The sequence below is a fragment of the Acanthopagrus latus genome, chromosome 6 (genome assembly GCF_904848185.1).
Source record: "Acanthopagrus latus isolate v.2019 chromosome 6, fAcaLat1.1, whole genome shotgun sequence".
Classification (NCBI taxonomy): Eukaryota; Metazoa; Chordata; class Actinopteri; order Spariformes; family Sparidae; genus Acanthopagrus; species Acanthopagrus latus.
The window spans coordinates 15,938,714-15,960,983 of NC_051044.1; the positions used below are offsets into that span (position 1 = coordinate 15,938,714).

The 22,270-nt window shown below is 38.9% G+C and overlaps 1 protein-coding gene across 2 annotated transcripts in view; it reads left to right on the plus strand.

Moving 5' to 3' along the window:
• LOC119020415 (myosin heavy chain, fast skeletal muscle-like) overlaps nucleotides 1-15,470 on the plus strand; it is a 32,840-nt gene extending 17,370 nt beyond the window's left edge. The window contains exons 4-44 of one of the 2 annotated variants that reach the window (XM_037099692.1): nucleotides 1,323-1,485; nucleotides 1,690-1,726; nucleotides 1,847-2,057; nucleotides 2,134-2,277; nucleotides 2,388-2,544; nucleotides 2,755-2,782; nucleotides 2,898-3,012; nucleotides 3,096-3,188; nucleotides 3,396-3,459; nucleotides 3,539-3,637; nucleotides 3,730-3,833; nucleotides 4,592-4,730; nucleotides 5,098-5,216; nucleotides 5,328-5,477; nucleotides 5,563-5,733; nucleotides 5,840-6,146; nucleotides 6,231-6,301; nucleotides 6,392-6,479; nucleotides 6,686-6,803; nucleotides 6,892-7,015; nucleotides 7,113-7,249; nucleotides 8,309-8,564; nucleotides 8,653-8,895; nucleotides 8,990-9,166; nucleotides 9,246-9,391; nucleotides 9,483-9,573; nucleotides 10,005-10,394; nucleotides 10,503-10,629; nucleotides 10,749-10,867; nucleotides 10,953-11,149; nucleotides 11,314-11,497; nucleotides 11,564-11,729; nucleotides 12,001-12,125; nucleotides 12,234-12,542; nucleotides 12,635-12,838; nucleotides 12,930-13,055; nucleotides 13,700-13,870; nucleotides 14,174-14,278; nucleotides 14,829-14,924; nucleotides 15,100-15,231; nucleotides 15,349-15,470. In XM_037099692.1, the coding sequence (XP_036955587.1) occupies nucleotides 1,854-2,057; nucleotides 2,134-2,277; nucleotides 2,388-2,544; nucleotides 2,755-2,782; nucleotides 2,898-3,012; nucleotides 3,096-3,188; nucleotides 3,396-3,459; nucleotides 3,539-3,637; nucleotides 3,730-3,833; nucleotides 4,592-4,730; nucleotides 5,098-5,216; nucleotides 5,328-5,477; nucleotides 5,563-5,733; nucleotides 5,840-6,146; nucleotides 6,231-6,301; nucleotides 6,392-6,479; nucleotides 6,686-6,803; nucleotides 6,892-7,015; nucleotides 7,113-7,249; nucleotides 8,309-8,564; nucleotides 8,653-8,895; nucleotides 8,990-9,166; nucleotides 9,246-9,391; nucleotides 9,483-9,573; nucleotides 10,005-10,394; nucleotides 10,503-10,629; nucleotides 10,749-10,867; nucleotides 10,953-11,149; nucleotides 11,314-11,497; nucleotides 11,564-11,729; nucleotides 12,001-12,125; nucleotides 12,234-12,542; nucleotides 12,635-12,838; nucleotides 12,930-13,055; nucleotides 13,700-13,870; nucleotides 14,174-14,278; nucleotides 14,829-14,924; nucleotides 15,100-15,231; nucleotides 15,349-15,369 (5,817 nt within the window). In that variant the 5' untranslated portion in view covers nucleotides 1,323-1,485; nucleotides 1,690-1,726; nucleotides 1,847-1,853 and the 3' untranslated portion in view covers nucleotides 15,370-15,470. Of the gene's footprint in view, nucleotides 1-1,322; nucleotides 1,486-1,689; nucleotides 1,727-1,846; nucleotides 2,058-2,133; nucleotides 2,278-2,387; nucleotides 2,545-2,754; nucleotides 2,783-2,897; nucleotides 3,013-3,095; nucleotides 3,189-3,395; nucleotides 3,460-3,538; nucleotides 3,638-3,729; nucleotides 3,834-4,591; nucleotides 4,731-5,097; nucleotides 5,217-5,327; nucleotides 5,478-5,562; nucleotides 5,734-5,839; nucleotides 6,147-6,230; nucleotides 6,302-6,391; nucleotides 6,480-6,685; nucleotides 6,804-6,891; nucleotides 7,016-7,112; nucleotides 7,250-8,308; nucleotides 8,565-8,652; nucleotides 8,896-8,989; nucleotides 9,167-9,245; nucleotides 9,392-9,482; nucleotides 9,574-10,004; nucleotides 10,395-10,502; nucleotides 10,630-10,748; nucleotides 10,868-10,952; nucleotides 11,150-11,313; nucleotides 11,498-11,563; nucleotides 11,730-12,000; nucleotides 12,126-12,233; nucleotides 12,543-12,634; nucleotides 12,839-12,929; nucleotides 13,056-13,699; nucleotides 13,871-14,173; nucleotides 14,279-14,828; nucleotides 14,925-15,099; nucleotides 15,232-15,348 lie in introns of those variants that run through there. The other variant, XM_037099693.1, reaches the window with a different exon arrangement.
• Nucleotides 15,471-22,270: the final 6,800 nt, after the last annotated feature.

Consider the following 22,270-nt stretch of genomic DNA (forward strand, 5'->3'; position numbering starts at 1 on the left):
CTCAGATGAACTGGAACAAATAGAGCATCTGGTAATACTGAACTGCTACAAGCTGAAGTTAAAGTGTCGAGAATTATATAAGATAGTGTTTTATCTATGGATCATATTCACTGAGCAGCTATCTCTTTCAGTCGCTTATGTGCACGCGAGCATGTTTTAATTTGTTTGTTATTATGCTTTTTTCAATAATCCTTCCCTGTTTGCACAGAGTGTCTTAATTTCTATTGCAGCGTTACATATGTAAACAACACTCCGGCCTCTATGGTACAGACCTTGTACACAACAAAATAATGTCCATTCCATTCAACTAAAATGGTAAGATAACAGGAGGATTAACTAATTACAAATCAAAATATTATGTTAATTTCCTTTTGATTACTTACTCTTGCCACTGCATGTTTACTTTAGCCACACAGCCACATAAAATCTGTACAAACTATATAAGGTACCATGAACTACACAGTTACACATACCTCACAAGCATTTGTAGCATCAAAGGCCCCCATAGATCCCAACAATGAGCAATTCTAGCACCATCAGTGCATACACCAAAATCATTGCAGTACAGAGAAGCAGATACAATATTTTTTAGATCTCTACTTACCAAGATACAGAACCTAACTAAGTTGAAGTTGATGACTTTAAAACCTAGTCACAATACTGGTGAACTAAAACAAGAATAAGAAGCTTCACAGGCTGGAATTTTTTTCTGAGGTGCTCAGTAACAGGATGATGAAATACATCTGACATGTAATTAACAGAAGCGTTCAATGCATTTGTCAACAATTGCAAACGTAAGGGCTAGGGAATTTGTGAGCTGGAGGCTATATTTGCTTTAAGTCCTAATAAGACTGCAAAGAAAGGCCAGACATATTGAATATCCGCTTTTATTGCAACTTAATCACACCACAAGAGAATACTTTCACAGCGTCCCAGGGTTCATCTTTCTTCAGAGAGAAAACAGCTTAACGGACTATAATGGTATCTTAAATTAGCTTCAACCATACACTTGGCCCTACTCCCCAGGGTTGTTTGAAACAATGTCATTGCCAGAGGTAAACTTGTTAGCATGATATCTTTCATGTGTGCATTTAGATTAAGAAATGATAATAATCAAACATACATAAAGAGTGTCTTGAGTATCTTAATTCCTAATTTAACTAAGGAAAACATTGTATATAAGTTGTTCCTTGTAGTTAAACCACTTTTCACAAAGTAGGACATATTGAATTGTTGGAATGTACTGTCATGGTTGGTTTTAGGACAAGAATGTGCAATTTTGGTGTGGGGTTAAATTTAATTTTTGTTTTTGTATTCTGCAGGATAAGGTGACAGCAGTTGAGTTGATGAGGCCATCTGACATCACTCACTAAGAGAAGCCCACTGACCTTAACAGGAGGGCTGTTCCATCCTGGTGTCCAAAGGTTTGAGTATAAAAGAAGCACTCCCAGGCCCCTCAAAAGTGGACTGCCAACTGCCAACGAGGTGAGTCCCTATCAACACTGCCAATCTATCTATCTATCTATCTATCTATCTATCTATCTATCTATCTATCTATCTATCTATCTATCTATCTATCTATATACCTATATCTATATATATAGATATGTTAAGAGTTCTTTTGAAAGGTTCCACGAAGTTAATCCTGTAAATTGAGGCTTGCACATTTTTCTTTCCCCCCTTTTTTAGCATCCTCAAAACAACTGCATCACTTGACAACAAAAAGGTAAATAGCCTTTATGCAACTATTGACTTGAGTGAAAAAAGGATACTAAATCATGTATGTAATCTTAAAACAGATTTCTTTAAAGTATGAATTTAAGTTATACTAAATTTATTTTTATAGAGCTGCCATGAGTGGGGACGCGGAGATGGAGTGTTTTGGCCCGGCGGCCATATACCTCCGGAAATCTGAAAGGGAAAGAGTAGAGGCTCAAAATATTCCCTTTGATGCCAAAACAGCTTATTACGTGACAGAGCCTGCAGAGATGTATTTGAAGGGAAAACTAATCAAGAAGGAAGGTGGCAAAGCCACAGTTGAAGTTGCTAGTGGGAAGGTATGTAGACATCTATTGTCATTGTCATAATGCTGTGGCACATTCATAGAAGTAACTCTTCACTGCTTGTGTGTAGACCCTCACTGTTAAGGAGGATGAAATCTTCCCCATGAATCCTCCAAAGTTTGATAAGATTGAGGACATGGCCATGATGACCCACCTCAGTGAGCCCTCTGTGCTGTACAACCTCAAAGAGCGTTATGCAGCATGGATGATCTATGTAAGACCATTTGAAACTTTAAAACTACTGTACTACTGCAGTAAACTGTAGTATATTGCAGCTAAAGAGGTTTCATCTTATTTATACTGTATTTCCTCTTGTTTAAATAGACCTACTCAGGGCTGTTCTGCGTTACTGTGAACCCCTACAAGTGGCTCCCAGTGTATGATGCAGTGGTTGTACAAGGATACAGAGGCAAAAAGAGGATTGAGGCTCCACCCCACATCTTTTCTATCTCGGATAATGCCTATCAGTTCATGCTCCAAGGTATCAGTCAGTTTGTAAGCAACAGTCTGTCTTGAATAGCCACTCTATAAAAAGGGCCAGCCTTAAAAAATATGCCCTGTGTTTTTTAAAGTCTTCCACAATAATTCTAGGTGACATTCTGACTTCTGCAATTTGAAAAGTATATTGCAGTAATACTATTTGAAGATGAATTAATGCAATGATATAACTTGTGTGTTTAAATGTCAACAGATCGTGAGAATCAGTCAATCCTGATTACGTAAGTCAATGCTAAAGAGAGTTCATTTGAACTATTATAACACAGACTAATGATTTCTGTACTGTTTTATTTCTGACTTACAATAACATGTGTCATATAATTGTCTGTGTTACAGTGGAGAATCCGGTGCAGGAAAGACAGTCAACACCAAACGTGTCATCCAGTACTTTGCGACAATCGCAGTGTCTGGAGGAGCAAAGAAACCTGAGCCAACTCCTGGAAAAATCCAGGTAAATATTGTTATATACTTCACATATGTGTGATATCTACGATAATGTGCATACAAACACATGTCATGTAATATTACTTTAAGGGGTCGCTGGAAGATCAGATCATTGCAGCCAACCCATTGCTGGAGGCTTATGGTAACGCCAAAACTGTGAGGAATGACAACTCATCCCGCTTCGTAAGTTTTGTTCCTGCTACTTTAAAATGCTGTCTGTATCATGGTCTGCTGGTTCTCTAGCCTCAGTATTTTTGTACACAAGCTGTTTTCATCATTTGACATTTTTTACTGAAGTGCAATAGAAAGTCCTGCAATAGAATTCAAATAACAACTTTTACTACTAAGTATCAGGTGAGTGAGTCACAAATATGCTGCTTTCTTATGTAGGGTAAATTCATCAGAATCCATTTTGGGACAACTGGAAAGTTGTCTTCAGCTGATATTGAAACATGTAAGCCTCCTGCCTTCCATTATCCAGAAGGTTCGAAGTGAAAGCAATCTGTATACCATCTTATTGCCTTGTTTTACAGATCTGCTGGAGAAGTCTCGAGTGACGTTCCAACTGTCAGCTGAGAGGAGCTACCACATCTTCTATCAGCTCATGACAGGCCACAAACCTGAGCTGATAGGTGAACAGTTTAGCCACGTGTCATTTTATAGGGTAAATACATGCCTCACCTGAGTCTGTGTAATGAAAAGCAATGCATATACTCTATTTCAGATGCTCTCCTCATCACCAGAAACCCGTTCGACTTTCCCATGATCAGTCAGGGTGAAATAACAGTCAAGAGTATCAATGACGTTGAAGAATTCATTGCCACTGATGTGAGTACATGTGTAAAATCTAAAAGAATATCATTTACTTTAAAGTTCACGTATTATGCTCCCTTTTAGGTTCATGGTTAATAATTCATAATTTTGGGCATCCACTAGAAAGCACCTTTGTTCGCACTCCATCTAAACGCTGTTTTAGTGTCTGTCTCTTTAAGGCCCCCTATGGAAAATCACAGTCTTCTGTGTTTGGTCAGCTCTCACAGCACCGTCCATTATGTTTCAGTCTCAGCGCTGCCAGTGATTTTGTAACTACAGCCAAGGTGGGGGCGTTGGGTGAAGATATGATACATAAAGGCAGGAAATCAAACTTTATAAAATATGGGACCTTTAAAGTGGGTCATTATTGCAGATACTATATAGCAATGGTTCCAAAATGGTGTGGCACATTGGTATGCCATGTGGAAGGTCCAGGTGGGCAGATATTGTGTTACAGCTACACTTTATTACTGCAGTATACAGCAGTAAGTAACAAAGGGCTTTTTAATTCCCTATATCAATACTTTGTAGAAAACATTAATTTACCAATACAGAGGCAACTTCTACACCCTAAAAATTGTTTATAAAACCATCTAGGGAACCCCAGTATGTTTGTCAACAATTATTTTTGCATTAGTAGATAAACATAAACATATACAGAATAAATTTAAGGTTTGAAAACCACATCACATCTTATTGGATCAGTTACTGGACAGAATTTTAAATAACGTAAGAGAACATGTTTCAGGAAGTCTTTGTGAATCATTCCACAGACTGCCATTGACATCCTGGGCTTCACTGCCGAAGAGAAGCTAAGCATGTACAAGCTGACTGGAGCTGTTGTGCATCATGGTAACATGAAGTTCAAGCAGAAGCAGCGTGAAGAGCAGGCTGAGCCTGATGGCACTGAGGGTAAATGAGTTGCTCTTTAATTTATTTGCTTAATCATGTTAAGGTATTGCAGGGTGCCCCATCTTACCCTTAAGGTCAGAGTAATGAGCCTTAGTAACTGGAGTAAGCTCAGAGTAAAACTGCCTTTACGTTGAGATTGCTTGAAGTTGTATTTCAATCTGATGACAATCTAAGGGAATGTATTCTGGGCAAAATCAACTGCAAGGAGATCCTGAGGCATTCCCTGGCCTGGCCTGAGCAGAACAATATCTCAGCTACTCTGCTTAGCCTGCTGTCAGATGACCTGGATCCAAATAAACAACACAGAATGAATGACTGGATTTGACAATTTTTTGATGTAGATCTTTATGGTTTGTGTTTGTAACAGAGGCTGATAAAATCGCCTACCTCATGGGCCTGAATTCTGCTGATATGCTTAAGGCTTTATGTTACCCAAGAGTCAAGGTCGGCAATGAAATGGTGGTTAAAGGTCAAACTGTGCCACAGGTAATTTATAGAAAAATATTGTTTTTTATATATAATTGTAATAATTAATTGTAAAAAAAAAAAATACAGCTTGTTCGATATTACTGGAACGCCAATTCTTTCTATCTTTAGGTGCATAATTCCGTCATGGCTCTCTCCAAGTCCGTCTATGAGAAAATGTTCTTATGGATGGTCATCAGAATTAACGAGATGTTGGACACAAAGCAGCCAAGACAGTTCTTCATTGGTGTGCTCGACATTGCTGGATTTGAAATCTTTGATGTAAGTTTGGTGATGCAATTTCATGTAGCGTTGCCATATTACAACTGAATATTCAATCCCTCCACCTTCCTCTTTTTGAAATCAGTTCAACAGCTTGGAGCAGCTGTGCATCAACTTCACCAATGAAAAACTGCAACAGTTTTTCAACCACCACATGTTTGTCCTGGAGCAAGAGGAGTACAAGAAAGAGGGAATTGAATGGGAGTTCATTGACTTTGGTATGGATTTGGCTGCCTGCATTGAGCTCATTGAGAAGGTACAACAGGGACAAACATTTTTAAAAATTACGTAAAATAATTAACCCTACCACAGTCGGACAGTACAGGATTTCAATTTTGTGTTATCTGTATTATCATTAACAGCCAATGGGCATCTTCTCCATCCTTGAAGAGGAGTGCATGTTCCCTAAGGCATCAGATGTCACCTTCAAGAACAAACTGTATGACCAACATCTTGGTAAAAGTGCACCTTTCCAAAAACCAAAACCTGCCAAAGGCAAAGCTGAGGCCCATTTCTCTCTGGTGCACTATGCTGGCACTGTTGATTACAATGTTGTGGGTTGGCTAGATAAGAACAAGGACCCCCTGAACGATTCAGTTGTTCAGCTCTACCAAAAGTCTGCAACCAAACTCTTGGCCTTCCTGTACGCATCACATGCCGCAACAGAAGGTACGTACTGTTTCCCTACATCATGACATATTAGTAATTGTATCAAATTAAATATTTTCACTGTTATTATTGTTCCACTGACAGCTGAAGGTGGTGGCAAGAAAGGTGGCAAGAAGAAGGGTGGTTCCTTCCAGACTGTGTCTGCATTGTTCAGGGTAAGATAGGGAGGGATGAATTATGTTCTTATGTTCTTCTTGCACTAATTTGCTGCCTTTTGTTAATTTAATGTCCTTTTGATACTTCAGGAGAATTTGGGCAAGCTAATGACGAATTTGAGGAGCACACATCCTCATTTTGTGCGCTGCTTGATTCCCAATGAATCAAAGACACCAGGTAAGCTGCAATAGCCCTGAGCTGAGAAGGTTATAAAGGGCTTTTTTCCACTGCAGGCTACAAGCCTTTTTCAGCGCGTCCTAACCCCAGGCTGACAGCCCCGCGCTAAGCTGTGTTAAAACCCTTTAGAGACAAACAAGCAAGTCAAATTGAATATGGTTTCTTCTATGATTTTATTCATCATGTCACTTAAAAATATATGATAGGTCTGATGGAGAACTTCCTGGTCATCCACCAGCTGAGGTGTAACGGTGTGCTGGAAGGTATCAGGATCTGCAGGAAAGGTTTCCCCAGCAGAATCCTCTATGGTGACTTCAAGCAGAGGTAGCAGAAATATAACCTTTACAGTCATTGAAATGTTTTTATTAACCTCAAGCTGGTGTGTCTAACTGGATGAAATCTTTACTTTCAGATACAAAGTATTGAATGCTAGTGTCATCCCCGAAGGACAGTTCATTGACAACAAGAAGGCCTCAGAGAAACTCTTGGGCTCTATTGATGTTGACCACACTCAGTACAAGTTTGGCCACACGAAGGTAGAGTGAGAAACACTTCCATGGACAAAGATATTAATATAAAGACGAACTATCATGAATAATTAACCTAAAAATATTTATCATTATTAATTTTCAGGTGTTCTTCAAAGCCGGTCTGCTGGGTACTCTGGAGGAGATGAGAGATGAGAAATTAGTGGAACTGGTCACAATGACTCAGGCTATCTGCAGAGGATTCCTCATGAGACGAGAATTTTCCAAAATGATGGAGAGAAGGTGGGCTTAGTATTTTGTCAGCTTCAAATATACAGTGGAACCTACAGCAAAGAAGAATTAAACATGATTTTTAATGTGAGAACATTTTAAACAAAAATTACTCATGACTTATTTTGATAGCACCATGTATCAGTGCAGGTCTAGTTTGATGTACAGCTCACACTGATTTAGATTGCAATGTCCCATATCTATCCTAATTTCACTTAATGAAGTTGTCATTGCAGTGGCAGCCACTGTGGCAGATTTGATTATTTGAGGTCCAGTGCAATCATTAAATAGAATTACAAAACAGTGATGTTTAGTTATCCTAAATCAATCACTGCCATCTAATAATGGAAAAAAAAATGCATTGAGACCATGAAGTTGAATACCACCAATTGCTCTTTGTGTGTGGGATTATTTACAGTAGGGTTGCAGCAAGGTGGTTGCACCTGACTGATAATGAATCCAGTTAAGTAGAGTAGATGCTCTAACAGTGGTGGATAGAATATATTTTTAACATCTTTATCTGATCCAGGGAGTAAAGACAGACTGCTCCTCTAGTTTTGTGCTCTTTGTTTTTTTTTCATGCTTAAACGCTTTATGGCAAGACTAAACCATTGTGAGGATTTATTTTGTCTTGACATGGGAAAATCTGTTTCAAAAAACTCCAGATTAGATCAAACATCTGCTCAAGAGTTGATGTACTTCCTTTATGATCTGAAATCCTCTTCATGTGCCCTCATTATTTATTGTACTATTTAATGTAGGGATAAAGAGAGTGTATAAGTATGTACCGTCTCTCCCAAGGGTCAAGGAGCAGTTGCTAGATCATAGACAGTGTAAAGATAGATAGAAATGTTCTTGTCATTATTAATGGGCTGTAGTCACTGAAATGTGTTTTCCATTTACAGTCAAGCTTCAAGTTTGAGTTATATATACTTTTAATAATAGGTTTACTATATTACCTCTATATGTCTACCTGACTACCAAAGAAATAAGAAGCAGTTCAGTGTGATGTTCCCACTATCTATAAGTGTGAGTTTTCTATAAAACTTTTATTGTGTCTTGTATCACCAGGGAGTCCATCTATTCCATCCAGTACAACATTCGTGCATTCATGAATGTCAAAACCTGGCCATGGATGAAACTGTACTTCAGAATTAAGCCTCTGCTGAAGAGTGCAGAGACTGAAAAAGAAATGATCCAAATGAAAGAGGACTTTGAGAAGACCAAAGAGGAGCTGGCAAAGGCTCTGGGTAAGAAGAAAGAACTGGAGGAGAAGATGGTTTCTCTGATGCAGGAGAAGAATGACCTGTTGTTGCAAGTGCAGTCTGTAAGTTGTTGCACTTCTTGTGCATGTCTACTAAATATCCTACACGATATTACTGAATTAACCTGAACCTGTTTGCATTGACTTTAAGGAAACTGAAAACCTCAGTGATGCAGAGGAAAGGTGTGAGGGGCTTATTAAAGCAAAAATCCAGTTTGAGGCCAAACTCAAAGAGACGGCTGAGAGACTGGAGGATGAGGAGGAAATGAATGCTGAGCTGACTGCAAAGAAGAGAAAGCTGGAGGACGAGTGCTCTGAGTTGAAGAAAGACATTGATGATTTGGAGCTAACCCTGGCCAAAGTGGAGAAGGAGAAACATGCCACTGAGAACAAGGTTCATGTCCCTGATTCCAGATTATTAACCTTTGCTTACTGGAAATATACTGTGATTAAATATGACAACGTTTTATTTATCTATACATTTATAGGTGAAAAACCTGGTTGAGGAGATGACATCTCAAGATGAGACCATTGTCAAGCTGACCAAAGAGAAGAAAGCCCTCCAAGAGGCCCATCAGCAGACCCTTGATGACCTGCAGGCAGAGGAAGACAAAGTCAACACTCTGACGAAGGCCAAGACCAAGCTGGAGCAGCAAGTGGACGATGTGAGTAAAAATTGCAAACAATGATTTTCATCTCCCTGAGGATGAAAAACAAAAAATGATACTTATCTCTGTTAAACAGATTGAAAGTTCCCTGGAGCAAGAAAAGAAAATCCGAATGGATCTTGAGCGTTCAAAAAGGAAGCTGGAAGGAGATCTGAAACTGTCCCATGAAACCATAATGGATCTGGAGAATGACAAGCTGCAGTCTGAGGAGAAAATAAAGAAGTATGTAGAAAAGAAAATGTAATGTATCACCTCTACAGTTCCCAAAATGGCTGTGTATATCTAACATTTATTATTATTTTTGTCACCAAAGGAGGGACTTTGAGATGAGCCAACTTCTCAATAGGATAGAAGATGAGCAGTCACTTAGTATTCAGCTTCAAAAGAAAATCAAGGAACTGCAGGTAATGTGTGATCAGCTGTGTGGAGAGAAATTTTGTTGGTTGTATGACTCAGTTTAAAACATATGTTTACAACAGTATTTCAAACGGAAGTAACTTGTCATTTATTTTAAAACTTCTGACAACTCCTTGACCGTAATTATTCACTTCCTGCCTTAAATTTAAGCCATTTGAAAAAAATCTGACCAGGACTTAGGTTTGATGAAATGAACACTGAATTAATAACATAGAAATTTAATCAGTACAATGCTTTCAGGTGTCCAGCTGCTTTTGCTCGGTCTCTCTTGTCAGACAGAGAGTTCAGTTCTAAGAGAAAAGTGGGGAAAAGTTGATTTTCTCTTATTCAGTAATAGACCCAAAAAATCTTAATCAGACTTATTATTACTCAGCTTTTTAGCATTGAACATATTATGTACTTAATTTTTGCATCAAAGGCTCGCATTGAAGAGCTGGAAGAGGAGATTGAGGCTGAGCGGGCTGCTCGGGCCAAGGTGGAGAAGCAGAGGTCTGATCTCTCCAGGGAACTTGAGGAGATCAGCGAGAGGCTCGAAGAAGCTGGCGGAGCAACGTCTGCTCAGATTGAGATGAGCAAGAAGCGTGAGGCCGAGTTTCAGAAGCTTCGTCGTGATCTGGAGGAGTCCACCCTGCAGCATGAGGCCACTGCTGCAGCTCTGCGCAAGAAGCAGGCTGACAGTGCAGCAGAGCTGGGAGAGCAGATTGATAACCTCCAGAGAGTCAAACAGAAGCTGGAGAAGGAGAAAAGCGAGTACAAGATGGAGATCGATGACCTCAGCAGCAACATGGAGAATATTGCGAAATCAAAGGTAAAATAAAAACGTTTCTAATGAATGATAATGACCACAATTGATGTGTTATCATCAACGGAAGCATTGCGTTATATCTGTTGACCCTAGTATTGATTTTGTCCATAGGGTAACCTGGAGAAAATGTGCCGTTCTCTCGAGGATCAACTCAGTGAATTAAAGACCAAGAATGAAGAAAATGTACGTCAGTTAAATGATCTGAGCACTCAAAGATCAAGACTGATGACTGAAAATGGTGAGTGTAACATCTGGGATGAGAATAATGAAACGATCTGAACCTGCAGAGTTTCAGGAAATATTACAGTGTAATCAAGCAGATCACCAACCAAAGGTTTTTCCTGTTTTTCCAATCAGGGGAAATTGGTCGTCAGTTGGAGGAAAAGGAGTCTCTTGTTTCCCAGCTTACGAGGGGAAAACAGGCTTTTATTCACCAAATTGAGGAGCTTAAAAGGCACCTTGAGGAAGAAATTAAGGTACTGTAGTGTTATCTTTAATGTAGCAACAAATGTTTCAGTGTATTTCTTAATAATAATGATTTATATATCATGTCATTATTAGGCCAAGAACGCCTTGGCTCATGCTGTTCAGTCATCTCGTCATGACTGTGACCTGCTCAGAGAGCAGTATGAGGAGGAGCAAGAGGCCAAAGCTGAGCTGCAGCGTGCAATGTCCAAGGCCAACAGCGAGGTGGCTCAGTGGAGAACCAAATATGAGACTGATGCTATTCAGCGCACTGAGGAGCTGGAGGAGGCCAAGTAATGCTTTACAGTTTTAACTTTATATGAGCATTAACACTGACACATTTAGGCACTTCCACTGTAGCACTGAACACACTTTATCTGTTTGTTTGAGAGGTATGCACCAACATTGGACATCACTCTGTTACCACATGCAATGATTTGATGACATGTTTTAATAGGAAAAAGCTTGCCCAGCGTCTTCAGGATGCAGAGGAATCCACTGAGGCTGTGAATGCAAAATGTGCCTCTCTGGAAAAGACCAAACAGAGACTGCTGGGTGAAGTAGAAGACCTGATGATCGACGTGGAGAGAGCTAATTCTCTGGCTGCTAGCCTTGACAAGAAGCAGAGAAACTTTGACAAGGTAAGATATTGTCATTATGCACAGCTGGTTGTTGTGACAGAAACATTAATTTGTCTACATTTTCAGGTTCTTGCCGAGTGGAAGCAGAAGTATGAGGAGAGCCAGGCAGAGCTGGAGGGAGCTCAAAAAGAGGCTCGCTCTTTAAGCACAGAGATGTTTAAAATTAAAAACACCTATGAAGAAGCTCTGGACCACCTGGAGACTCTGAAGAGGGAGAACAAGAACCTGCAACGTGAGACAACAAAACCTGCCTGTGATTGTTGCCATAGAATAAGTTTTTAACAAAATATGTAAGACATTCAAGATTTAGGAAAAAAAACCCAAAACTTGTAAAAAAAAGCTTGTATCAAGACAACATTTCTCAGAATATTAAAGTTTGGGCTTCAGTGGAACATTGATTTTAATTTAACAATTTGATAAAGAATAGATGCAGCAAACAATTATAACACTAAACTTTATTGGCAAAGTACTTAATTTAATTTTGTGTGGGTTGTTTTCAACAGAGGAAATCACTGATTTGACTGAGCATATCGGTGAATCTGGAAAGACAATTCATGAGCTGGAAAAGGGGAAGAAGGTTGTAGAGATCGAAAAAGCAGAAATCCAATCTGCCCTTGAGGAGGCAGAGGTATTTTTAACTTTTTTGTTTTGTTCTGGAATTAAGATTCTTGATCCAAAAGCTGCCACCTTCTGTTCTACTTCTTAACTTCTTACCGCTGAATATATCATTCTATAGGCTACACTGGAGCATGAGGAATCAAAGATCATGCGTGTCCAGCTGGAACTCACCCAGGTGAAAAATGAAGTTGACCGCAAAATCGCAGAGAAGGATGAGGAGATCGACCAAATCAAGAGGAACAGCCAGAGAGTGATTGAGACCATGCAGAGCACTTTGGATGCTGAGATCAGGAGCAGGAATGATGCCTTGAGAATCAAGAAGAAGATGGAGGGAGACCTGAATGAGATGGAGATTCAACTGAGTCATGCCAATCGCCAGGCCGCTGAAGCCCAGAAACAGCTGAGAAATGTGCAGGGACAACTTAAGGTCGGTCATTGATAGGTGACATATTATACAAAAATATAGCATTATGGATTAAACTTAATTGCTAAATGGAATTTGTGCTATCTTGAATTCAGGATGCTCAGCTGCACCTTGATGAAGCGATCAGAGGTCAGGAAGAAATGAAGGAGCAGGTTGCCATAGTGGAGCGCAGGAACAACCTGATGCTGGCTGAGATCGAGGAGCTGAGAGCTGCACTGGAGCAGACGGAGAGAAGCCGCAAAGTGGCTGAACAGGAGCTGGTTGATGCCAGTGAACGTGTGGCACTGTTGCACTCCCAGGTATTATACGTGTCATTTTTTGGGACTGTTAATTAATAAATGATGAAAAAAAATGGAAATTGGAAACCTCACCATATGTTTTTTGATTTAGAACACAACTCTCATCAACACTAAAAAGAAGTTGGAAGCTGACCTCATCCAGGTCCAAGGTGAAGTAGAAGATTCTATCCAGGAAGCAAGAAATGCTGAAGAAAAGGCCAAGAAGGCCATCACTGATGTGAGCCCTGATTTAATATTATATCATGCGCTTTCTGCTTCATTTAAAATCCAGCTGTGTATGCAGACTGGAGCGCAAAGTTATCGGCTTGATACTTTTCTGTGGCGTTTTTAGGGTTCACTGATACTGAATCAGGGACGGGTAAATGGACTTGAGGACTAATGGCAAACTAGTGATGAATAAACAGTAACAAGTGTGTTGAAAAACATGGCGATTTGTAACAGAAAGCGTTTGTTCTCACAGATTTTTGGTTTTTCAAAATGAAGTAAAGATGTTTTAGCCTTAAAGTTGAGAATCACTGCTTCTTTTTGTCTGGAGCTTTTGAAGATATTGCCCCTGTTAAACTTATCTGTAATAATCAGCTATGATACTGATCTTAGGAAATGATATGACATATATGATATAAAAAACAAATGACTCAACTAAACAACAAAATGACATGAAAACAATGTGTGGGGGGACAAAATACAAACATTACAATTCCATTGTAACTTGCGGTACATTTGTATCATTTTATATTTACAGCTGAGCACTATCTGCAATAATCTATTGTTCTATGTATTGTGTTACATTTGTCTTACAAATTAGGTGAATTTTCACTGATTCACTGTGTTTATGTCTTTTTATAATTACTCTATGTTAAGGCTGCCATGATGGCTGAGGAGCTGAAGAAGGAGCAGGACACCAGCTCTCATTTGGAGAGGATGAAGAAGAACCTGGAGGTGACGGTGAAGGACCTGCAGCACCGTCTGGATGAGGCTGAGAATCTGGCCATGAAGGGTGGCAAGAAGCAGCTCCAGAAACTGGAGGCTAGGGTAAAAATAAGTTGTTTTGGCTCCACTTTCAGCTTTAATGTGTGGGTCTTTACATCCTACTGAAAAGAACCATTTACACATTGCTCTTTCTATACATATTCCTTAAGGGCTGTGAGGTGTGCACTGTTCACCCTACATTACATGGTTGGGATGACTCTCCAACATCTTTAAAACTGAATCTCACTACTGACCGGTTTTGTTTTATGGGACCATTTCCTGCTTTTGACAAACCTGTCTGGCTCATATGTCTTATCTGTTTAGAAACAGATTTTCCTCATAAAATCTGCCCTTCCTGTCGTTAAGGTACGAGAGCTTGAGTCTGAGGTCGACGCAGAGCAGAGACGAGGAGCTGAAGCTGTGAAAGGTGTCCGCAAGTATGAGCGCAGAGTGAAGGAACTGACTTATCAGGTACAGAAAAACGAAACAACTTGAAACAACTGCTTATTAGTTAAAACATTTTCTGAAGCAATCCTATATTCTGTGCTCCTGAAACAAACTGGATGTGAATATGTTTTAGACCCCTAGAGGGCATAAATCACCATCATACGTCTGAAGCTCCAATGGCCACTAAAGTGATATAGAGTCTATCACAGCTAAAAAAAAAAAAAAAAACTATGGTTGCTGCCATAATTATGCACAGTTCTCTTCTTATGCAGCAATATCAGGAACTAGAGCAAGGAGGAACTCTTGCATTTACACTCAGTCCTCACAGGTAGCTTGACTGACAGAGAAAGAAGCAGTGCTTTTACTGCGCTGAACAAAAGTGATTGTGCAAAGTGAAGTGCAAATATGTAAATCTTTCTGCCGTCATACATTAATTCACATGGTCAGTATTTGTAGCCCTTTTCATCCTCTTGTGTCACTGTGGAAGATGTATATACGAATGAGCTGTGTTCTCTCAAGCTGGCACTTGCTTTAGTGTTGGTTTCAAACAGACTATAATGTATACCGTCTGTAGACTGAGGAGGACAAGAAGAATATTGCCCGACTCCAGGATCTGGTGGATAAGCTGCAGCTGAAAGTGAAATCCTACAAGCGACAGGCTGAGGATGCTGTGAGTGTGAAATATTGAAATCATGCAACACAAATATGTGTCATATCAGTAATACCATCTCTCTCACTAGAGGACTTGACGGCATGATGCTGCATGATAGAATTACTGTGTGTTTCTTCTCATAAAACTCATAAGATTGTTTATGACGTCACCTCTTTAATGTTGCACTTTACAGGAAGAGCAGGCCAACGGTCACCTCACCAGATACAGGAAGGTGCAGCATGAGATGGAAGAGGCTCAGGAACGTGCTGACATCGCCGAGTCTCAGGTCAACAAGCTGAGAGCCAAAAGCCGTGAAATTGGCAGGGTATCTTCTTTTCTTTTTACAATACTATTTTTTACACATTATGATATTTACACAAGGAATCTATAAGGAACAACTTAAAAAACTAACTTCTCATGGTCTCTTCTTGTTGATTCAAAGGGAAAGGATGCTGCAGAATGAGCAGAGCATCTGCCTTGTCAAGACGCAGTGCAAGAAATCATAGAATATGATGTTTCTGTCTGATGTGTCGAGTGCAACAAGAAATAAATGTTCAAGCAATATAATTGTCATCAAGATGTCTGTATGGCTTATTTCTAAATTCAGATGATCAATCGACGGAATAATACGCAATATACACAAACATTACGGGCAGAAATGTAAGATTATATGCTATATAAACTGGCAACGGATCCTATATGCTTTCCTCAGAGTCGTGAATAGCAACAATCATGGTTCCAATCATGGTGCCATGCTACCAACCTGACTGGATCAACCAATTGAGCTTCTTTTCTGTTGTGCCTTGTGATGGTGTGATTATTTTTAACATTCTTCAAATAACATTTACTTCATAATTATGCATTAAAGCAAAAAACGTGTCTTGCCAGTTTAAATGAAACCAGTACTCAGAGAATTAACAATATTTTTTTACACAAACTGTGTCAACTTTGGGCATTTGTCTTTAAGCTTCTCTGATTATATAGAACATACTTTATAATGTAATTGAAACAAAAAACAACTTTGCTCCATTCATTCAATACATGCAGAGATTCCTTTAGCATACCCACAAAATCAAAGTCGAATTAGTCAGTAGATTTATAAGATTTATAAGATTTCTTTGATTTATAAGAAATCAAACAAATCATCAACATATGATCAGGAGATCTTGAATCTGTCTCCTACAGTACTGGAAATAAACTATTTGTTTATTTTGTGAATATATTTGAGTAGTGCAGCATCATCTTTCAATATCCTGGTAGTCAACTGTGGCCTGTTATCACGTAAAAGTCCTCTAGGTTACAATAACTGCAAATCTTTGCCCAGTGGTGATAATGTTACTGACAGTCTTGTAACCTCGCAGTTTTTTTAAGTGCCTCAAAGCATATGTCTCACCATGTCAAGACCTGCGATGAAAATAGACCTTGTTGGGGAAGCACAACATATGTGCGAGCATAAGCAGTGATGTCTTTGTCCCTTAGGTCACAGTGCTGTAGGTCAGCATTCATTCTTAATCAGTTTATTGGTGATTTATATTTTTCTGAATATAGGCAAAAACAAATCTAAAGGGAAAAAAAAGAATTTCGCTTAACTTCGCTGAAGAGCTAATGCTGAAATTACAGCTTTATATGGGCTTGACAAGTATTCTGTCTCAAAAAGTAATTGTACTTTCACAAATGTGTTCACACACTCAAGCCTCTCTCTTATATTTTTTTTAAGTTTCTCAAGAGGAATCTGGTCGGCACATGCTGTAGTAGTGCTCTCACGTTACTGGGGTTTCTAATGTCATTCCATGTATGATACTAGAGGGAAAGCATTGACACAACATTAAGGGCATCAGATTTTTATTAAGAGATACAGATAACAATATCTAAACCAAGGCAGTTACCTCTTTATTGTCTTTTTGTTCCCCTTTATTTAGTAAAGCAAGACAAGACATAATAAGGTACACTCATACACACGACAGGATTAACAAGGAAAGACAAATAAACACTGATTACAGATGAAGGAAGCAGCAAAACAATTATTAATGGGAAAAATACAGCGATACTGACACTTGGCATTATAAAAAAAACTTTATGGCAGTGTGTTCGTGTGTGTAGTGTGTGTGTGTGTGTGTGTGTGTGTGTGTGTGTGTGTGTGTCCTGTGTGTGTGAGTGTTGGGGAGAAATGAGGGGGAGTAGTTAAGGAGCAGCCAGAAGGGAAACATGTCTCTTTAATGTCTTTGTTTGCGTTGGTGCAGTGTGGGCAGATCACTGAGCAAGAGCGCTGAATGGCAATGCCGGATGATGACGTACCTTGGTTTTTATATGTTTTGCAGCATAGAGCTTCCACATTTATTCCAGTTGTTCCAGTGTTACCTGGAGATAGCGACCGGGCAAAACAATGCCTCTTCTTGTTTTGGTTGCACAATGGCAGGCACACTTCCATCTTGCCAATATCCAGCCTTCGTTGGCAGACTGAAGCAAGGTTTATAGGAAATTAGACTGTACGCTGATGATGTCATTGTAGTACAGCCATTAGACTGCGCGATCAGTTTTGACTTCATGATGGCATTACAATCAACCAAAACAGACATAATATACTGGTTAGTTAGGTTATGTATCTACCAAACAGTTACATCAAATCTTTCTCACTATATAGGAGAAATATCAAGTTACATAATGTAACTTGATATTTCTCCTATATTCTGTTTATCGTCTGTTACAATTATGATGCATTCTACACATACCTTATTGTATTTTAATCATTCTTGTCAGATTGGACAAAATGGCTGTTAATTCTGCTTACCCATTAGTAGGTCATTAAAACTATGTTTATAAATCTAATATCAAACACATTAGCTCAGTGCCAGCAGAAAGCTAATACAGCAAGATTTGTTATACAACAGATAAACACAATGGGATTTTTTGAACATCATAAAACTAAGATATATTGATTTGAGCATCAGTAGACCAGTTTGTTATATTCAAATGTTGCCAGCACTCACACTTGAGGGGCGGGAACGGGCTAAGAGCGCCCTTTTGTCAAGCAGGAGACCTAAGCCCACCAAGGAAGTGAGTGTTTTATATCAAAGGTTGTTCCACAGAAAGACTTGAGGCAGTGACAAATGGTTGAGCTGTTAGAGCATTGCTGAGGAGACAGCTATATTTGTATTTCTTCCAAATGAGCACACCCGGGAGCATCAGAGATCAAGTATCACATTTTTATTGAATATATACGCCTATTTTGTCAGGTGTGAAGTCCTCAGCATTTAACTTCTAATGCCGTCACCCCATCAGTATCCTCTTTCAACAAGGAAAGAATGCAACCTACTACACTTCATGTAACTTGATCCCCTTCTTGCTGTGTATGGGGAGCAAACACTTGACTTAGGGGAAGGTCAAGCTACAAGCCTGGCCTTGTCTTCAGTTCATCTGTCAGGACACACAGTACAAGACCATTTAAAGAAAGGGTTTAAAAATACACCCGCACCCTCGAGACAACACAAGTGCCCGTCCCGAAAAACCTGGAGACACAAATCTAATCACCTGTTCTCTGCAGATTCCACATTGGACAATAGAGCTGTGACCGACAGCTATAGAGTTTACTGTCCCACGGTCAAATAAACCAGGACGCTTTATGATGCACGATATGTTGGATCAGGGCGACAAGAATAGGCAACACAGAAGGGTCAGAAACATCAAACAGTGCTGGTTTGACCTGCTCATAAAGCTGTCAGTTGTGTCAACGTCTGAGGCTCCGCGACTCACCCGTTACACCGTCAGAAATGCAGACATGTAATCTGATATGCTGGAAAGTATGAAGGATGAAAGTGTTAAGAAAGAGAAAAGGTCACTTTAGATTAGTAGAATTAATGATAATTAAACATCAACATTATGATTGAAATGTAAAACACAAAGTGAAAGCTAAAGCTACCAAAGTGCTAAAGGCTAATCTGAAACTCTTATGAAGCGATTTGTCTTTATGCTGTCCTTTTTTTTCTCACCTTCTATAATATTGTATATTTCTTTTGTTTCTTTAAACATGTTAATCTCTGGGAATAATGCATTGATGTTGGTGAACAAAAGTCAGGCTTGTTTAGGTGGCTGGTATCTATGAGTGACTAGAGTTTGATGCCGATCCTAGCTCTTTTGACCCTAGATTAAAGTTGAGATACCGCGCTATCAATGTTGATATTAGATTTGGATTGATTCAATCAAAGAGGAGCGTTGGGACTTGGCAGAGATATGGGCTGATTCCAGTTTTGAATTATTTTCATCTCAGATTCTCTGGTTTCAATAGGCATACTTGTGCTATTAGTCAATGATCTGCATATAAACAAAATTTCCATCTAATTCAGTCAAATTCAAATTACTTAGTTAGTTCCTTTGAGCAGCAATTTGAGGGAAAAGATTTACATATAAACACTTCATTCACCAAATCTAAATGTACTGCTGTAACATCGTAACCAGTCCAGAAAGAATTGACTGACTGCAGGAGACAAACTCAGTGTGTATGTATATTGAATAATGACTTTATTAGGGATTAAAAAGAAGGTCCGTAGCACACTGAAAATAACAAAAAATATATACAAAAATACAATAAATGAAACAGTAAATACATAGTGACACACATGCAACTTAATTTCTTTTTTTTTTTCTTTCTTTTTTTTTTAAAAAAAAAAAAACTGGAGCACAGAGACTCCACAGTCTGGATTAAATCTTCATGGTTGGTTGAGGCCAGAATAACACAGTTATCTAAAACAGACAGCCTGCATATATATCAGTGCATAAGATGTTATAACTAAAAAATAACTTGGGTCAAGAAGGAGACTGCTTGCGACGTTCTAACAACTCTCTGTGCTATGTGGCACAGACAGTGTGAAAATGTTCATAATATCAGATTTCAGAGACGGTCCCTAGAAAGCTAGAGCCCTTTGACCTCCACTAGGCCTTAGCCAGACGACCCCTATTAGGATTGACATGTCTGTCATCAGTCTGACCTTGAGGATTATCACACTCTCATAAAACACAACAAAAAACAGTCGTCTGAGCCTGCAGAGCGCTAAATATTTGTCATTCTGTAGATTCGCAGACATACTGTGAGCTTTTAGGGACACTCGTGGGTCAAAAATTGTAAAAACCACGCCTCCAGACTGTGGTATGGCACTGTCAGTAGGGGATTAATGAAAGACCTGACACAGTTTCACCTCTGCACAGGTGCTTGGAAGTCATATAGATAATAATGTCAGTGGCTCCAGAGCATAAACATGGCACGTCTTACTTTAATATAGTATGTCCATGTTGTTGGCAGTGGCAGACTAATTAAATTCTTTTTTTGCGTGTGTCCGGAACAGCCATGAATGGTGAGTCTGTCTAAACTATTTAAAATGACCATGTAGACACTTTAACACTCTTATGGAGGTACAAAATTAGAGCACAGTGTTTTACATATCTTCCATCACATGACCAAAATCAAAACAAATAGTTCAGGCTCCACACAGGCTCCTTCACTGTCATGACATTAAGTAGTTCAAGTTCAAGTTTTATTTGAATGCCACAGTTTCATACCTGCTTGACTGGATGATATTAAAGATATCGGAAAGGAGAGAAGAGCAAAAGTACAAAGAACAGCAGAGAGACGAAAACATTCATGCACATTAAAACAATACATTAAAAAGGTCCTGATTAAGATACATGAATCCTCTCAGACTGAAGACATGCTGGTCAGTAGTGAGGACATAAATAGAATGAGGAACCCTACAATCAACACCTGTCTGTATAATCAGGCCAATACAGCTGTGGAGCCAAAATTATTCCCCACTAATTGCAAAAAGTCTTTGGGAAAGCATGTTATTAGTCTAAAAACAGGGCTGCTTTTCTTAGATCAGTGTAAATAATACCTAGTAAAATGAATTATGTTCCATAGGACAAAACGTTTGGATAATGTTGGAGAGAAGAGTATATCATGTATCATGTCGTTCAACTGTGTTCCAGAGTTTAAGTCTCCAGTTTAGCATTTACAGTGTACACAAACATTTAATGTTTTTGTTTTGTTTTAATCATATTTTTTTATTTTATGTTAAATCAAAAACTGTAATATGATGAACTGTTGTTCGTAAGTTCATATTATAATCAACATCCCAGAGTAATGTTAAGTGTCACTGTAAATGTGTCACTGTTAACGTTTAGCCACTAAATTTGGCAATCTCTTTCCTCCCACCATTGTATTCACGTTGCAGCACCACTGGTGTTTGAATCATCTGCCCCCTCAAGCGGTTGTTGTACTACCTAACGTTGCTGACATTAATGTAATGTTAGCTAGCTAGTGTTAGGGCAGTACAGTTGAAATACTGTAGAAACTGTCCATTTTTATGTTTTTTTTTTTACACAAACGGGAAACACAGAAAACCACATGATTGATGACAATAGTTTTACAAGAGTTATACTGTTGGCTGAAAAACCTTGTCAGAAGCTGGAACCAACCATCAGACATAAACAGAACAATCATTTTGGATCTGACAAAATGTTTATTGATTGACAGTCAGAATTATATTTTTAAGGAAAAACAACAAATTGTAATCTTTCTACAGGCCTTGTAAATGTATTTAAAAAAAAAGAAAGCCAGTGGCATCCAGTTATTCTGCTGCTGCCTGACAACATAGAGGCAATCCCCCGCCTTACCACCAGAATTTCCACATTCTGTCCTGGTGGCAGATGTGAAAGTTCTTAATACTTACTACTCAACCTCATACTGATGGAAAATCTGTTGAAATTAATTTGGGATCTCGGAGCTTCCAAAGACTTGAGCTACCCCAGACAAGCTATTTAGAGCAGTCTTTATCAATTGTTTTGTTTTTTGTTCTTTTTTTTTTTACCTTTTAAAGGTGTAATATATAGACGAAACAAATGAGGGCAGCATATCATCAAAGTAACTAAAACTAACTGTAGCTGCCATTACATACTTAGCTTAACTAGCCATGCAGCTAGTGGTCCAGACTGGGAACCCGATCTACGGGATATGTTTACATCGCTGGCACAGGAGCTCTGGACTGGACTGGGGTTAGTTTGTTAGCATGCTTACCTAAGTAGATAATTCTGCAAAGCAATGGGAAGATGTAAAAACTGTTGTTACTTCCTATTCTGTTGATAATTTGAGCACATTTTAAAATTTTCACAACTACAGTTCTTACCTGTTCTTTAAAACAAGTCCCTGTCTACTTGGATGTTTTCGAGAATGCTGCAGTTCTCTTTTGCTGTGACGCTCCAGAAATATTTACTGTGCCCAACTTTCCACTGACATGAGGGTTAGTGGATAATGACTTCTACTTACAATATATAATATAATTATATTAGCTATATAGATAACCATACAGACAATCCTG